The sequence below is a fragment of the Myotis yumanensis genome, unplaced genomic scaffold (assembly GCF_028538775.1).
Source record: "Myotis yumanensis isolate MYYU_CA2020_CCGP unplaced genomic scaffold, mMyoYum1.0.hap1 SCAF_19, whole genome shotgun sequence".
Classification (NCBI taxonomy): domain Eukaryota; kingdom Metazoa; phylum Chordata; class Mammalia; order Chiroptera; family Vespertilionidae; genus Myotis; species Myotis yumanensis.
Window position 1 is genome coordinate 15504808 of NW_027223770.1, and position 16814 is coordinate 15521621.

Here is a 16814-nt window from a genome sequence, read left to right on the forward strand (position 1 = left end):
AAATATATTTTAAAAAACGAAAACCAACCAAACAAGAACACATGGGAACCCAGGCCCTGCCTCCAATGATTCTGATTTCCTGGGTCTGAGGTGGGCCCCCAAGGTCAGTGGTTTTTAGAAGCTCCTAGGAGACCCGGTGCAGCCAGGGCTGAGCAAGCTGGAGCAGACACCGCTACTGTGATAAGAGGGAAGCAGGGGGCCCCGATCTACTTCCCAGAGCAGAGGATCAAACCCGGGGTCTGAAACAGCGTTCCTCATCTTTACCGGGCGTCAGGAGACAGCCAGCACAGGGCTGGAAGCAGGCAGTGTGGGTCGGAAGGAAAGGAAATGGATAGAGAGAGAGAGAGAGAGAGAGCTAAAAGCCTGCTGGGAGGAAAGAAGTAAGATTGATTTCCTCTGAATGGTGATTTTGCAACCAGGTCTCCAAGGTGAAAGCTTTACCAGCACGATGATGTTGGTAAAAAATGCAAATAGTCCCAGCAAACGTATGCAGGCTGCCTCTGACCCTCAGAGTGGTAAGAGAGGGTGGAAGGTGCCTTACAGAAGGTGCCCCTGTCCCCCCCACCCTCCAAGTATTGTCACCTCAGAAAATACAGTGTTTCCTTCTCCATCCCAGAGGAGTCAGGACAGTAAGTAGCACTGGGACTAATGCTCCGCTCTGGCCAAGAGCCCATCCTAACAATTGGCAATGATTTTGGGGACCTGCCCATGGGCCACCAAATAACCAGAGAAGGGGCCAGCACCCTGGAGAACATGGTGATGTCAGAAATGGCAAAGCAGAGCCTGCGAGGGGACAAGAAGGGACTTCTGGGCGGGGAGGTGAGAGGCCTGGTGCGTCACCTGCTTCCCAGGCCTTCTCAGCAGCAGGTCGGCTTTTCTTTCTTTGGTCTGCGTCCTTCTTGCTCATTTATTGCTACTCAGCACAGGAGCCGGGGATCCATGGCCCTCTCCCAGGCAAGATGCTGTGGAAGAGCAGGCGGGGAGGAGCTGTGGGAGGCGTGGGTGTGTCCACGCGCAGGATGGGCGAGGGCCCAGTGTGGAGTGAGGCGGGACGGGAGGGGCACTGGAGGAAACGCCATACCAGGTGCCCCTTTAACCAGAGGAAGCCACTGCCTGCCCCTCCCTCTCCTAGGACTGGTTCTCCCCAGGGAGGGGCCAGTTTCGGCTCCACAGGGATAGGCTGAACTGCTGTCATCATGAATACTTCTGGGAGCAAATGCCTTCCTGTTCCTTGGGAAGCTGGTCCCTAGGGACGTGGGGAGGGCACAGCACTACCTCTCCGGTGGATTTCTGCCTCTGAACTATTGCTCTGATTCCTCTGTGCAGCCAAAGGGGGTGAGAGAGCGTGGACGCTCCGTTTGAAGATCCCTGGTAGTCTCTACCCTCCGAGCCTGCTCTGATCACAAGCATGGGCGAGCCACCACCATCCTGTAACACTCCAGGCTTAGGCTCGGGGAGAAAACATGAGGGTCACCGGCCTGGAGGTCGGAGGGAATGTGCCGAGGGCGTGTGTGTGTGTGTGTGTGTGTGTGTGTGTGTGTGTGTGTGTGTGCATTTGATCCCGGGCCACCGGCACCAGGGAAATTAACCCAAAGCTGCCAAGTGTGGGAATTCTGCATGGCCACCTAATCGAGTCTTGGTTTTTCATTAACATTTCCATTAATACCGGAGCTGTTTGGAGCAAGTTGAGTGGGAATATCCGTAAGGCACCTCCCACCCTCTCTTACCACTCTGAGGATCAGAGAGCAGGCTGTCTACTTTTGCTGGGGCCATTTGCATTCTTCGCCATCATCACCCCCAGCACCTCTCATACAGAGCAGGCGAAGTTCAAAGAGAATCACGCAGAACCTCCCGTGGTCCCACGTGACAAGCGGGGAATGAGTAAGAGAAGAGGCGTGCGGGGGTGGAGAGTGAGGCTCGGTGCAGCCTCATGCAGCGGACGTCATGTTTTCAGCATCGAGAAGCATCTCCCTCCTCCCACTGGCGACTCCAAAGGAGATTGGACTGGAGCGATCTCAGAGGGAGGCAAGCACAGGTCTTGGGGGGCTGGGGTGCTGAAAGGGATGACCGCCTGCAGGCTTCAATCTCCGGGGTCATTTCTATATTGGAGCTACCTGAGCATCTCCGTCCCTTCTAGCTCTGCTGTGTCCTTTTCTCTTTCTTTTTTTTTTAAATGTATATTTTTATGGATTTCAGAGAGGAAGGGAAAAGGAGAGAGAGAGATAGAAACATCAATGATGAGAGAGAATCATTGATCGGCTGCCTCCTGTATGCCCCCTACTGGGGATCAAGCCCACAACCCAGGCATGTGCCCTTGACTGGAATCAAACCGTGACCTCCTGGGCCATGCTGGGCCCTGTTCACACCCTCATGGCCAATCATCTCTTGGAGACGCCACTGCTGTTTCCTGGGTTGTGGGGTGCTTTGGAAACTGGTCCCCCAAAGGCTGTTTCCATGACACCTTGCTGAGCTGCATCCCTTCCCATCCTTAGCTGCAGCTGCATGAAACTGCTCCCTAGTCCATGGACACCGTGCTCTGAGACAGGAGTGCCCTTCCTGCTTCACCCACAGCCACTAGAGCTCATCCCTCTGTCCAGCATGGAAGCCACCACCCTGGCCCCTCCCCTCAGCGTGAACTGTGGTCTTACTCTAGGCTTCCACAGCCTTCAGTGTTAGCCTATATAATAAAAGCCTACTATGCAAATTGACCGAACGGCGGAACGACCAGTCACTATGACGCGCACTGACCACCAGGGGGCAGATGCTTAACGCAGGAGTTGCCCCCAGTCCATAGGCCCCAGGTCATCCAAGGCAGGTGCCAGTTGCCGCCCTGTCCCCCCCCCCCCCCCCCCCAACACACAGAGGGAGACAACCAGTGGCAGGCAGTGGGGCTGGCAAGTGGGTGGCACCAGACTGGCCAAGGCGGGTGCCAGCAGGGCCCCCCTGATCGCCTGCCAGTTGCCCCACAGATCAGCCCTGAGTGCTGGCCAGGCTAGGGACCCTACCTGTGCATGAATTTCATGCACTGGGCCTCTAGTTAATAATAATACCATGATGTGGGTGTGTTTCTATTTCCTCCTTCACACTGTGAGCAGACACTGTATTTGTTCAGCTTGTATCCTCTAGGATAAGTGCAGGCTAACTCACTACTAGTTTCTTGTAAAAGTGTGTCGAATTCTTGTACGATTTCCTCCAGTTCTCCGGGGTGAGCCTCCTCACTTTCCGACAAGCTGGCCAGTGTGCATTGCAAGTTGCCCAGCCCAGCCGGCACCGTCTGCTGATGGTGTTCGAAGGGGATGGCATGAGGCATCCTATTTGTCCCACACCTGTGGCTGCCAGCTCCGAGGGAACATTCTACCAGGAGAACATGTAAAACACACTCTGGTACCGTGGCCCCGAGCCAGGAATGCATTTCAGGGGACATATACATGGAAACAGCCCTATTGGTGAGGAGCAGGGAGTTTGCAAACACGCTACACGGGTTTGGGGCCAATTTCCATCACGTGTCTGCTGAGTGGCCCTGGGAAGGTCCCTTAAACTCTGAGTGTGTCCATTTCTTTGTTTGTAAAATGGAGACCATAGTAGAACTTACCACCTAGGGCTGTTCCATAAATCACACAAGATGATTTCTAGAAGGGTGTAGAATAGTGTACAGTAGTGTTGTGTAAGCATAAGTGATTGTTTTTGTTGGTATCACCTAATCGGGTTCCTGGTTTGGGATGGGCGGGCATTTTTATTTGGAAAGGGAGGCTGACTTGCCCCCTGGGTTGAGAACCATCTGCCTCCTATTCTACAGACGTTGAGGAAAATGAATCAACAGTAAATCAGTTCAGCAGGATGTGGGTGAACCAGGAAGAGATAAGCACGGATTCCTGGCATCCAGTTCTCACTGGCAAATTATTTCGAGTTATCCTGCTGTTTCCTCCTCGCTGTATCTCTAACACACAGCCCAGGTGCCACCCCCCGTGGGCGCCCGCGCCGGGGGAAAGGAGAAGGAAGGCGTGCGTGCAAGCGCCCCGCATAACCAGCTCCTGAGAAACAGTGGGCCGTCGGCCCTGAGAGGTTTACCAGGATGGGAAAAACCTAACGAGAAGAAAGTTACAGCACGGCTTATGGAACCATAACCCGTTTCCCTCACTTAGAAACAACGAGAGGACATTTGTCTCCGTTCCGAGGCACAGGGAAAGCCATCTCAGTGATTTGTGCCGCCTGCGTACCAGTCTCTTTACCGCTCGGCTATTTCCTCGCTGCGCGATGTTAACACTTAGGGCTGAGCGCGGCTCTCTCTTTCTCTCTCCAGTGAGGTTTTCGCTTTCCCCACTTTTATTAGTGTTGACGGTGAGGTCTTTCATCGGGAGAATAAAACAGAGACCATGTTTTGAGGAGCCGGTCATGCCGCTTGCTGATGAGTGATGCCGGTGTGGCTGTGAGTATTTGGATTTGGAATAGGAAAAATCTGTCGAAAGATTCCTGGGGGGGTGGGGGGTGGGGTGGGAAGCAGAGGTCCTGACCGACAGCCTCAGGGTCAGGGACCCCCAGTCCCAGAAGATTCAGATCCTGACGTCGATCCTAGGAAACGCTGGGGTGACTAGGAAACTTGCCGTCGAACAAGGCAGGTTCACGTGCCAGTAGCTCTGTATCACTGTGTCCAATTCACTTCAGGGAGAACTATCACTTCAGATTAAAAAGCAAAGGGAAGAAATCGCCATGTGACTCCACAGTGCTGGACAAAGAAAATCTCAAGGAAATCACTTTGAAAGTTGAGAGTTACCGGAAATAAAATGGGAAAAAGCACACACAAAGCAACCCGAGAGTCTGCCTGTCATGAATTCAATCCCAGCAGAAGTCCATCCCCAAGGCCTTGAGGCCTAGGCAGGTTCCAGCGGCAAACATCTCCCGGAAGTGCTTTAGGCACAGGCTGGGTGCTAAGTAGCTCGACAAACATTTCGGGTCACAACCGCCTGCCTGGGCGCGCAGGGAGAGCGGGCTGTCTGCACCCGGGTGTCGCTCACGGCTCCATGGAGTTCTGAGACGGAAACTGCCTGGAAAACAGCGGGGTTTTAAAGGAGGGACTTTCCACTCCCCATGCGAGGTGGAGGGGAGATTGGGGAAGAGACAAGTGCAGCCCCTCGCACCTGGAGGGCCGTGGTGACGAAGACTGCTTTGCCAGGATGGACTCAACGCCCAACCCAGCCCCTGCTTCTGCTCCCAGACCAATGTCAACTCCAGCTGGTCCAGCTGAACCGTCAGGCTGCCTGGATTCGGACGCCCGTCTTGGGGAGGTGTGTGTGTGTGTGTGTGTGTGTGTGGTGGTTGGGGGTGGGGGGCACTGCTTTAGAGAACAGACGAGGCCAACAGTGTTTAGGGAAGCCGCCTCCCTTTGGCAGAGGGACCCCATGAACACTGACCAGGGGCTGAGGCCCTGCATCGGGCTCTTCTGGGGAGGGTGGTGTTTTCCATTCTCAGGACACAGCGGCTACGCCCGGAACTCCTGCGTCCTGGAGAGAAGCCCCGTAGCTCCTGTTCTCCAGGGGCGGGGGCAGGACTGCTTGCTCACATGCTGCGGTGATCGGGGTTACGGGGAACCTTGTCTCTGAACGACCTGAGCACCTCATGAACCCCCCGGCGAGAGGAAGAGGCCGAGATGCCCTCTCCCCTGACTGTGTTCCTGTCTCCCCAGTCCCGCTGGCTGCCTAAGCATGGGGAGCTTCCCCGGGGAAGAGCCCCGTCAACGGGGCCTGGTACTGTGGTGGCCTTTCCTCCTCGTTAGCTTCTTCCCAAGTCCCTGGGATGACAGGGGTCCCTTCTCGGTTTTCACTGTGCCAGTTGCCGTCTCAAATCTATAAAGAGCTGTTGGCAGGCCATTCTTTTTTTTTTTTTTAATTTAATTCCCCCCGGGGGGCTCACCTGGGCTTTTAATAACTTTCAGCTCCATTTTAAATCCCTTGCCCTGAGTGTGTGGTTAAGAATGTATCCCCGCCCTAACCGGTTTGGCTCAATGGATAGAGCGTCAGCCTGCGGACTCAAGGGTTCCAGGTTCGATTCCGGTCAAGGGCATGTACCTTGGTTGTGGGCACATCCCCAGTGGGAGGTGTGCAGGAGGCAGCTGATTGATGTTTCTCTCTCTATCCCTCTCCCTTCCTCTCTGTAAAAAATCAATAAAATATATATTTTTAAAAAGACTGTATCCCCTACCTACGGGTGCTCGGTTACCCTAGAGTTAATGAAAATTTCATCCCCCCCTTCCTGCCCATGGTTGGGGCTGTGTGCACCCCGAGCGAGAGTATCCTGGGGGAGGGAGGGGTCCAGCGATGTCCTGGAGTTTTATTCACCTGTTAGGTATTGCATCCCAACTCCTGGCAAAGCTTTGCAGCGAGGAGTCCACGGAAGATACTCCCATCACCCCACGTGCCTGCTCTTCAGCCTGCATCCATGGATGTGGGTCTTTCTGTTTGTTTGGCAGGAGTCTCCTTTTTTGGCTACGATGGGAGGTGACCAGACCTGCTGCACAGATGACAGTAGACGGGCCTCTGCATCTCTGGTCCCGGCCCGAGGCAAGCTTTTCCCCAGGCGATGTCACACGCTTACAAGATCCTTCTCCTTCCTGGCACTTGCTCTCTAGCTTTCAGATTTTATTTTTTAAATATATTTTTATTGATTTCAGAGAGGAACAGAGAGGGAGAGAGAGAGATAGAAACATCAATGATGAGAGAGGATCATTGATTGGCTGCCTCCTGCACGGCCCCCGATTGAGCCCGCATCCCGGGTATGTGCCCCAACCGGGAATTGAACCATGACCTCCTGGTTCATAGGTCACCGCTCAACCACTGAGCCAAACCGGCCAGGCTAGCTTTCAGATTTTGGACCATCTCTTCCGGGAAACGTCCCCTCTTGAACCTCATCTATTTCTAACCCACTAGCATATTCCCAAATGTGTCCACATCTTTAGTTAATTCTTGTAGTAGCTTCGTGTATGTAAGGGCTTCGCTGTAACTGCGGGTGGTTTGATTAACTCCGGGTTCGGAATGAATCCATCGTTTCTCGAATCAGCTTCGGGTCTCCGCGCACACGCTGAGTACTGGCGAACTCTGGGGTTCATTCATTCACTCCCTCCCCTGAGTCAGATCACCCCACCGGCCAGCAAATGCGGAAGGACCCCCAGGCTCTGTGGGTTTTTTCCCTTTTCTCCACTTAATGTTTTTGCCCCAAGGTAATCGTATGACATTCCAAGGCTTGAAACACCATTGATAAACAAATGGTTTCAAAAATGACAAATCCGGCCCTGACCTATCCTCTGAACTCCAGATCTATATATTCAATTGCCTCTTTGAATCTTATTTTGTGGTTCTTTTTTTTTTTTTTTATAGTTTAATGTATTTTAATAGCAAACTTACAGGAACAGCACAGAAGACAGACAACATTAAAAACATGTACTTGCATGTAGGACAACTAAGTTAGAAAAGTATAGTGAATGGATGGAATCTACTGTATGATAAAAATGCTACAAACACCATTTAGTTGCCATCAATAAGAAATTTACTTGTTTTAAAAAAATCCAAATGCTGGCATTGTCCAGAAAAATTTAACAGGTTTATTTATAGTTATAAAGTTGAACTGCTGAAACTTGTTCACTGAAACATTTGACTTGCATTAATGCTTTATGTCCCCGCATTTCTATTAAAAAAATTCACACACAAATGAAAATGGAAAAACTGCCAAATACCTGATTTGTCCCCTATTTTCAACTTGCAATCATATACTTAGGTACCTTTTGACCCCATGGAAAAAAAAAAAAACCTAACGTTCAGAACTACCAATAACAGGAAGAAGAGAAAATTTTTTAAAAGAATGAAATGTTTCCATCATAGTGGATTCTTAAGCACGTTCTCCACGTATGCGGCGTGCTAGCTGGATGTCTTTTGGCATAATTGTTACACGTTTGGCATGGATAGCACACAGGTTGGTGTCTTCGAACAGGCCAACCAGATAGGCCTCACTTGCCTCCTGCAAAGCACCAATGGCCGCGCTCTGGAAGCGCAGGTCTGTTTTGAAGTCCTGAGCAATTTCTCGCACCAGACGCTGGAAGGGAAGCTTGCGAATGAGCAGCTCAGTGGACTTCTGATAACGTCTAATTTCACGAAGTGCCACGGTACCGGGCCTGTAGCGATGCGGCTTCTTCACCCCTCCGGTGGAGGGCGCACTCTTCCGAGCGGCTTTGGTCGCCAGCTGCTTCCGAGGCGCTTTGCCCCCGGTCGACTTGCGGGCGGTCTGCTTGGTACGAGCCATGGCGCAGGGACCTCGTCACTTACCCCCCTTCTCCTTCGGCTGGAGCTCGGTGAGCTGGAGGCGGCGCAGGCGTTGGAGTTATTTTGTGGTTCTAATGGTTATTGAAAACGGTAACATGTCCCAAACAGACTTGTACCATGCCCCTCACCCCCACTCCCCCAATTGGCTTCTCTTCTAGTTGTTGGCATGTCAGGACCTTGCCATACCATCCACCCACCTGCTCACATCTAAAAGTCTCTCTTGATATCTCCCGTGCCTTCTCCCACTGTACTCAACATGCCACCAAGTCCTCTTGGTTCTTGATCCAAAATACATCCCGAATCTGATCACTTCCCTCCATGGCTAGCATTCTGGTCTAAGCCATCATCAATCTTTGTTGGGCCTGTGTTATTGGTCTTCCCAACTCGTCCCTCTGCTTCTTTTCTTGCCTCCTAAAAACCCAGGCCCTGCATAGCAGGCATAGTGATCTTCTGTTGTTATTATTAATCCTCACCCAAGGATACTTTTCCATTGATTTTTAGAGAGAGTGGAAGGGAGGGGGAGAGACAGAGAGAGAGAAACATCGATGTGAGAAAGACACATCGACCGTCTGCCTCCGCACTCGCCCAGACCAGGCCTGGAGATGGAGCCTGCAACCTATGTACATGCCCATGACTGGACTCGAACCCAGGACCCATTCGTCTGTGGGCTGATGCTCTAGACACTGAGCCAAACTGGCCAGGGCCACAGTGATCTTTTAAAAATACATCAGCATTTGACAAAATTCAATGGCCCTTCATAAGAACATCTATAAACTAACCAGGAGTAGAAGAGATTGTCATAACGTAATAAGAGGAGTATAAGAGAAGTCCGGAGCTACTATTACACCGATTCAACCCCTCCTCTCACCACTCCTGTTCAACCCCCGCACTGGAAGTCTTAGCTAGTGCAATAAGACAAGTAAAAGTAAAAATGTATACAGCTCAGGAAAGAAGAAATAAAACCGTCTTTTTTATAGATGACATGATTGTCTATGTGTAAAACCCAAAGAATCTATAAAAAAACCTCTTGGAACTAATCAACAAGTACAGCAAGGCTGAAGAATAGAAATGCCAACAACTTTGAAAAGGAAGTCAGAATCATGGAAAGCTGCTTACCTCTTCCCACCCTCGAAGACTACATTTCAGTTTTTGTGGAATGTCATCAACAACTTAATGGAAGGAAATAAAAAATTTATGTCTTTAATGAAAAAGGAAAGAGTTCACTGCCTTACACTGTTCCTGCAAACATTAGAATTTGAAATAAAAAATACACCATCTGGAACACAACACACACACAAAAGAGGGACTTAGGTATAAACCTAACAAAATAGGTATAGTATTTCCGTATGTGGAAAACTACAAAACTCAGATGAAAGAAATCAAATATCTAACTAAATGGAGAGACATTCCATGTTTGTAGATTGGAAGATTCAATATTCTTAAGATGTCAATTCTTCCAGACTTAATCGTATAGATTCAACACAATCCAGTAAAAAACTTCAGTGAGCTATTTTGTAGATGGAGACAAATTGAATCTAAAATTTATATGGAAAGGTAAACACCTAGAATAGTCACCACAATACTAAAAAGGAATAACAAAGCTGGAAGACTCAGACTACCCAATATCAAGACTTACCTTAAAGCTACAGTAATCAATTCAGCACAGGACTGGTGAAAGAATAGACGGGTAGATCAATGGACCAGAATAGAGAACCCAGAAATAGAGCCACCCAAATATATGCAACTGATTTCTTTTTTTACAAAGGCGCAAAGGCAATTTAATGGAGAAAGAACAGTCTTTCTAACAAATGGCCATCTTTAGGTAAAAAGAACTTAGACACATCTCACCTCAAGTTAACAAAAAGTAACCCAAATTGTAGACCTAAGTGTAAAACACAAATCTTAAAATTTCTAGAATAGAAGAAAATCTATGTGATGTTGGGTTTGGTGATGAGATTTTAGACAGAACACCAAAAGCAGGATCCATGAAACAAAAACAAAATCAAAAACAAAAACAAAAAAAACCCCACAAAGATAATTTAGACTTTATTAAAATGAAAAACTTTACTTCGTTAAATATACTCTTAAGCGGTTGAAAAAAAATTCACTGACTGAGAAAATATTCAAGATCACATTATTACATAAAGAATTTGTATCCAAAATATACAAAGCACCCTTGAAGTCAACACTAAGAAAACCAACAGTCCAATAAAAAAATGGGCAATAGGTCTGAACAGATGCTTCACCAAAGAATATATACCGATGGCGAGCAAGCATATAAAAAGCTACTCACTATCACCTGTCCTTAGGGAAATGCAAGTTGAAAATACAATGAGATACTTCTACACACCCATTGGAATGGCTGAAATAAAGAAGAGCTGATCACACAATGCAAAGATGAAGAGCAACCAGAACTCATTCATTGCTGGTGGGAATGCAAAATGACGCAGCCTCTTTGGAATACGATTTGTGAATTCTTACACGCTAAACATACTCTTACCACATCATCCAGTGATTGCACTTCTAGGTATTTACCCAACTGATTTCAAAACATATGTGCACATGAGACCATGGGAACGCTTATAGCAACTTTACCCTCAAAATTGGAAGTAACCAAGATGTCCTCCAATGGATGAATAGATGAACAGACGTGGGTAAATCCATCTACTGGAATACTATCTATATATATAAAAGCCTAAGCGACCGTCTGACTGTTCAACCATCAGACCCATAGCTATGACGCGCACTGACCACCAGGGGGCAGATGCTCAATGCAATAGTTGCAGAGTGACAGCAACTTTGCAGAGTGCCTTCTCGCACTCTGGGACCCCTCGGGGGATGTCGGACTGCCAGTTATGGCCTGATCCCCGCAGGTCAGGCCGAGGGACCCCCAGCTGTCGGAAGGACCCCACTCACTCTGCAGATGCCCTTCGAGTCCTGGTGCTGCCCTAGGTGCGGCTGGCTGGGAGGGACCATGGGAGGATGGCTCCAGGGCGTGTCCGGGCCATCTTGCCCAGTTCTGCCCCACCGGCCACCTTCTAATTAATTTCCTTTCAATGTGCACGAATCCGTGCACCGGGTCACTAGTTCAGTGATAAGAAGAAATGAGCTATCAGGCCACAACATGCATGAATCTTGGATACATATTACTAAGTGAAAGAAGCCAATATGAAAACACTACCTGCAGCATGATTCATTTATGTGCCCCTGGAAAAGACACAACTATACGGAATAAGCATCTACTAGTAAATGGTTACCAGGGGCTTGGTAGGGGAGAGGGTTGAATAGACGAAGCACCAGGAAGTTCTTTAAGGCAGTGAAACCATTGTGTATGATTCTGTAATGGCAGCATCCCTCCAGTCATGGCACAGAGGTTGGAGGATACAGAGATAATAAGAACAGCCCCCAGCGTACTTAGGGAATTGGCTATCTAGTTGGATACTGGACAGAGTATTTCTCTCCTTGTATCTATAGCAATGAGTTCTTCCCTTCCTTGTCCCCTAACCCAGCTGACCAACTAACTGGGCCACGAATTCTCTCACTCCTGTTTGAATCGCTGTCTCACGTCCCAGTTGCTCTGTGTTCACTTTTTCTTAAATCACACACTTCTAGAAGCAGAATCTCCAATCTGCCCTTCCTGAGATGATAGAAAGCAGCGTCCTACCAGGCTTGAGTTCCCTCCTCTCCGAGCCCTCCTCCTTGTCTGGGGGACGTACTGAGTCAGGACCGGCTGTAGGTCTGCATCTGGAGCCAGCAACGAGGGGTGCGGCCAGGGGCGTGGAGATGCAGCCAAAGGAGCAGCAGCTCTGCCTCACAGGCACGTGGCTGCATTGAGCTCGCTCAGGCAGCAAAGACCTGCAGGGAAGCAGGTGACCCAGACAAATGAAGTTCAAGGAAAGAAGGCCGCACTTGGCTCGGAAGGGCAAGGAGAGACGCTGGTCAGCCAGGGCTGTGCTGCGTGGGCAGAATCCGAGCCGGTCCCATCTGTTATCTGGTCAGGACAGGCGGATTAGAGGCAGGGCCGGGCTCAGGCAGGCGGCACCGAGAGGAAAATTTATGAATAGACCTTTAAGGCTGGTCACTGTGTAGCCAGCAGCTCTGAAAATTAGATCCAGATGGATCGCACTTCGATAGTTTCTCCTGACGAAGGAATTTATGTTAATTCTTGGGACTCAAGGGGGAAGGAGGAAGCATTTACACGCAAGGAATCCATAATTGCTTCTTAATATGTTTTCCAAAATTCATCTGCGTTCTCACTCATTGCCACAGTCGGGGCTGGCATGGGGACTGGGGAGGGGGAAACAAATGGGAGCCCAGGGCCTCCCTCCCCCACGAGCACCTTCTTTGAGATTTCCTGGAGCAGAAATGGAAGCAGCCTTCGAATTCGGGAACGATTCTGGGCTGGGGTTCGTGAGATCTTCCTCCACTGGGAAACGCATTAATCTTTGCTCTGCTAACAGAAGCATTAACAGATGCTCTAGCCCTGGCCAGTGTTGTTCAGTGGTTAGAGTATAAGCCTATGTACCAAAGAGTTGTGGGTTCGATTCCCAGTCAAGGGCATATACCTGCGTTGCAGGTTCCATCTCTGGCCCAGGTCAGGGTGTGTGCGGGAGGCAACCCATCGATGTGTCTCTCTCACACTGATGTTTCTCTCTCTCCCCTTTCCTCTATCCCTCCCTCCCTTCCACTCTCTCTAAAAATCAATGGAAAAAATACACTTGGGTGAGGATTAACAAAATAATAATAAAAGAAGATGCTCTATACATCAGGACAGATGGTCCCCCCCACCCCCTCAACATTTAGGATTTCTCACGAATTAACTACTGGAAGGCTTGAGGGATAACAGAGCTCGGTAAATACCAGTTGTGCTCATTGATTTGAAGGCTTCTCTGAGAAGAAAGCTATTTTTGGTCATGGCCCTGCCGTTAACTCGGACCTTGGGTGAGCTCCTTGACCCTCTCTGGGCCACACGCCCTCACCTGCTAATGGAGAGGTTCGCGTGAGAGATCTGCCAGGACCCTCTCAAGCTCCCACTTCCTGCTTGCATGTCGGGCTCTGCCGGATGCTGCAGGAAGAAGGGAAGGGATTCTTCTTTTCTGAGCAATGTTCCCAGAATTCTGTAGGCTTGAAAAGGACTTCCAAGACTTCCCCTACTACCTCCATGTGAGATTTATCCCCTGTTCACATCTCAAGGGGGGTGGGACTTCACAGGCATGCTAAATAATTTTTGTCTAGGTTTTCATAGTCTTTACAAGTATATATCTGTTACATACATATATGTGTCAGACGCCATGCTTCTGAGTCCTGATTCCATCCTGAGATGCCTGGGAAAAGCAGTGGCACCAAGGAAGGGCTCAGGTAGTCAACAGTGTGAGGAGACCTGGTACTCAGTCTACTCGGTGAGGCAAAGCTCCCAATCCTCTGTCCACTGCCCTCAGAATCCGGACACTGTGGCCAAGTGCCCATCCTCTTTCTGAACCATCCCCCAATACTGACATCCACTTGAGCCCTTGTACTGGGGATCCACAAAAAGGACATTATTCCCTTCATTTCTCTTCTGAATTTCATGGCAAAGGTCTTTGAAAAGGCTGGTGGGGAAGGATGGCAGGGGCTTTGCTTGGGGCTAAGAATTTTAACTTCTACTTAAGAGAGAGTCCTAGTTGGCCCTGGCTGGGTAGCCCAGTTCCCTGGAGCATCATCCGGAAACACCAAGGTCATGGGTTCAATCTCTGGTTAGGGCACATACAGAATCAACCAATGAATGCCAAAATAGGTGGAACAAGACATCGATGTTTGTCTCTCTCTCTTAAATGAATTTAAAAAAAGCTTTTTAAAAAAGAGGGAGTTGCAGTCACTGGATTCTGAGAGCTGATCCACCTTCTCTGTACACCCCCTCCAGTTCCCCAGCCTGGGCAGCAATGAGATTGTGTGACTCTTTTGACTACTACTGGGTGGCTTGAGGAGAAGGTTAGATAGTGAGTTACACGTCCACCTGAGAAAAACAGGAGACCAGCGGAAGTGATGCAGATGATGTTACCAGCAAACACACGGAGGGTTCCAGCTTGGGTCAAGAGGAGGAAAGGTCACTTCCAAGTTCAACGTTGGGGAAGGCCCTCACCTCCCGGCTGGCTGCTTTTGCTCCAGCTGGGCTCTTCTGTCCTCTGGGGAATGACATCTGCACCCCCCTCTCTCCTGCTGCTTTCTCTCTTATACACAGGATCCCAGCTTTGGGACCTTTACTTCCACGTTAGCCTCATGTAATCAAGTCCAGCTGAGCCAACGCTCTGACCTTTGACGTTGCCAGTGACGGTTCAGGCCTTTAGAAATGGATTTCTGCGATTCCACAGAACTCAGCATGGTTGACCCCATAGGCTGGGCTTTCCTCGCTTTGCTCTGTGATCATACACTGGGCATATTATTAATTTTGGCTCAATTCTATATTTTAAAACCCCACAGTTTTAGACTTCGGCTCCAATGAAAACCATTTAGCACTGGCTCCCATCTGCCTTCCTGGGGGTTAGGAATGGGGTAGGACCCTGGGGAGAGACATTTGCCATCACAGGATTGAAGCCCGAGGGCAGCAGTATTAGACAAGGCTTCTCTAGTTGGGGCTTTGGAGGTGGTGGGGCCAGAGGGGTCGATCAGCAGCATGTAATGAGGGGACATCCCTGCGCCCACTGTCTGTCTTTGTCACTCCTGAGAACAAAAAGCCTGCTTCCTGGCTGACTGGGGGCTGGTCAGGGTGGAGGGAGGGAGTAAGAGGTGAGCTAAGGGGTCAGTTCATGAAAGGTTTGAACTTTTCTGTAGGGAGTTTGAACTTGATTCAATAGGCAACGGGAAACCATTTGAAGCAGGGAACTGGCCCCTTCAGCAGCTGTATGATCATGGACTCATGAGAGATTAGAAGCTTGGAGACCACTCAGGAGCCACAGCGGGAGACCAAGCAAAGAAGAGGATGCTATGTAGCTGGCAGAATAAAGCGACTTGTTGATTGCGAGAGAGAGAGAAGGAGAGGAGGTGTTGACGCCATGCTTTTGGCTTGAGAAATGGAATGGATGGGGATGTTAACACCAGAACGAGAAGTCCAGTAGGAGAGAGAAGTTTGAGAAAGGGAGAGGATGACAGCTTCCGGGTGGAACATCCTGGATTTAAGATGGTTTGGGGACATCTAGGTAGAATTGTGTGAACTATTTGGCCATAGAGGACTAGAACTCGTGAGAGTCACCCGACTGGAGATACAAATCGGGGGTGTCATCAGCATCAGGTGATAGTGGACCTTGTGGGCACAGGTGAAGTCACCTAGGAGAGGAAGCACAGACCCCTGGGAGTCCCACATGCAAGGGGAAGGCAGAGGTAGTGAGGCACCGGAAGGGAGGAGACTGAGAAAATGCTGTTAACACCAGGACTGGCTTCGGTCCTGTCCGTCCCTGTCTCAGTCAAGGGAAGATTCCCTCCCACCCGGGGCCTCTCACGCCCCCAGTGCTGCGGGCTGGCTCTGAAAAACGGCCTCATTCATGCAGCTCTTAGACAGCGTTTCACATGGCAACAGGAGATGTTGTTTTTGTTGTTGCCCTCATTGGTCTGTTTGGAGGGGTGGGAGGTGCAGAAAGTCCTCTAAAGAGCTGCCCCTGACAGTCTAGGGACACGTATTCTGAGGGGCTTGTGAGTTCTCAAGGTCAAGCTACTCTGATGTGGCCCTGACTTCGTGCATCTGGACTTGAGGTGCCCACAGTGGCCTGCTTAGACCAGAGATGAGTCGTAGGCTCCTATGCACCCCACTGCCAGCCATGGCACCATGTAGTTCCATTTGTGCTACTGTGATGTTTTATTTGGATTAGAACTGATGCTTTTTTTTTTTTTTTAAAGAAACAGCTGCATTGAGGTCTAGCTCTCACACCATACAATTCACCCACTTAATGTTTATGAGTCCATGGTTTTCAGTATTTTCACAGATAGGTCTGGTTACCACCCTAGTCAAAGAAACCCTCCACCCTTTAGCTCTCACCTTCCTATCCCTTTCAACGTAGCCTCCGCCCGCCTCCTCCAGCCCCAGGTAACCACTCATCTACTTTCTGTCTCTACGAGTTCTCCCTTCTGGACATCCCATGGGAATGGAACCACAGGGCACGTGGTTTGCTGAAACGTTTAAAGACTTTACTACCCTCTCTGGTAACCTGATCTTCACTCTGGAGGGAGGATGTGGGTAGCGAGCACAGCGCTGGGAGCTTTTTCATGATCTCATCTCATTCTCCCCACCTCTGCAGGAAGGCAGCCTCGTTAGCCCCATTTTACAGGCGAGAAAGCCGAGGTCAGAGATGAAACGACGCCTCGAGGGCCCGAGACAGGGAGCGGTGGTGCTGGGATGGGCGCCCAGTTCTGTCCGGCTGCCACAGTCCCCGAGTTGCTATGTGCTGAGTGCGGCTGCAGGGCTGGGAAGACAAACGCCCGAGCAGCAGCTTTTGAGGGATTTTCCCAGGACAGGACTCGAGCAGGTGGGCTCCTCCAGGA

At 49.9% G+C, this 16814-nt stretch overlaps 2 protein-coding genes across 3 annotated transcripts in view; both read right to left on the reverse strand.

Moving 5' to 3' along the window:
- KIRREL3 (kirre like nephrin family adhesion molecule 3) overlaps nt 1–16814 on the reverse strand; it is a 455238-nt gene that overhangs the window by 163899 nt on the left and 274525 nt on the right. The window lies entirely within an intron of this gene.
- LOC138997810 (histone H3.3A) lies at nt 7514–8358 on the reverse strand. The gene has a single exon (XM_070399690.1). The coding sequence runs from the start codon at nt 8284–8286 to the stop codon at nt 7876–7878; it is 411 nt and encodes a 136-aa protein (XP_070255791.1). The 5' UTR covers nt 8287–8358; the 3' UTR covers nt 7514–7875.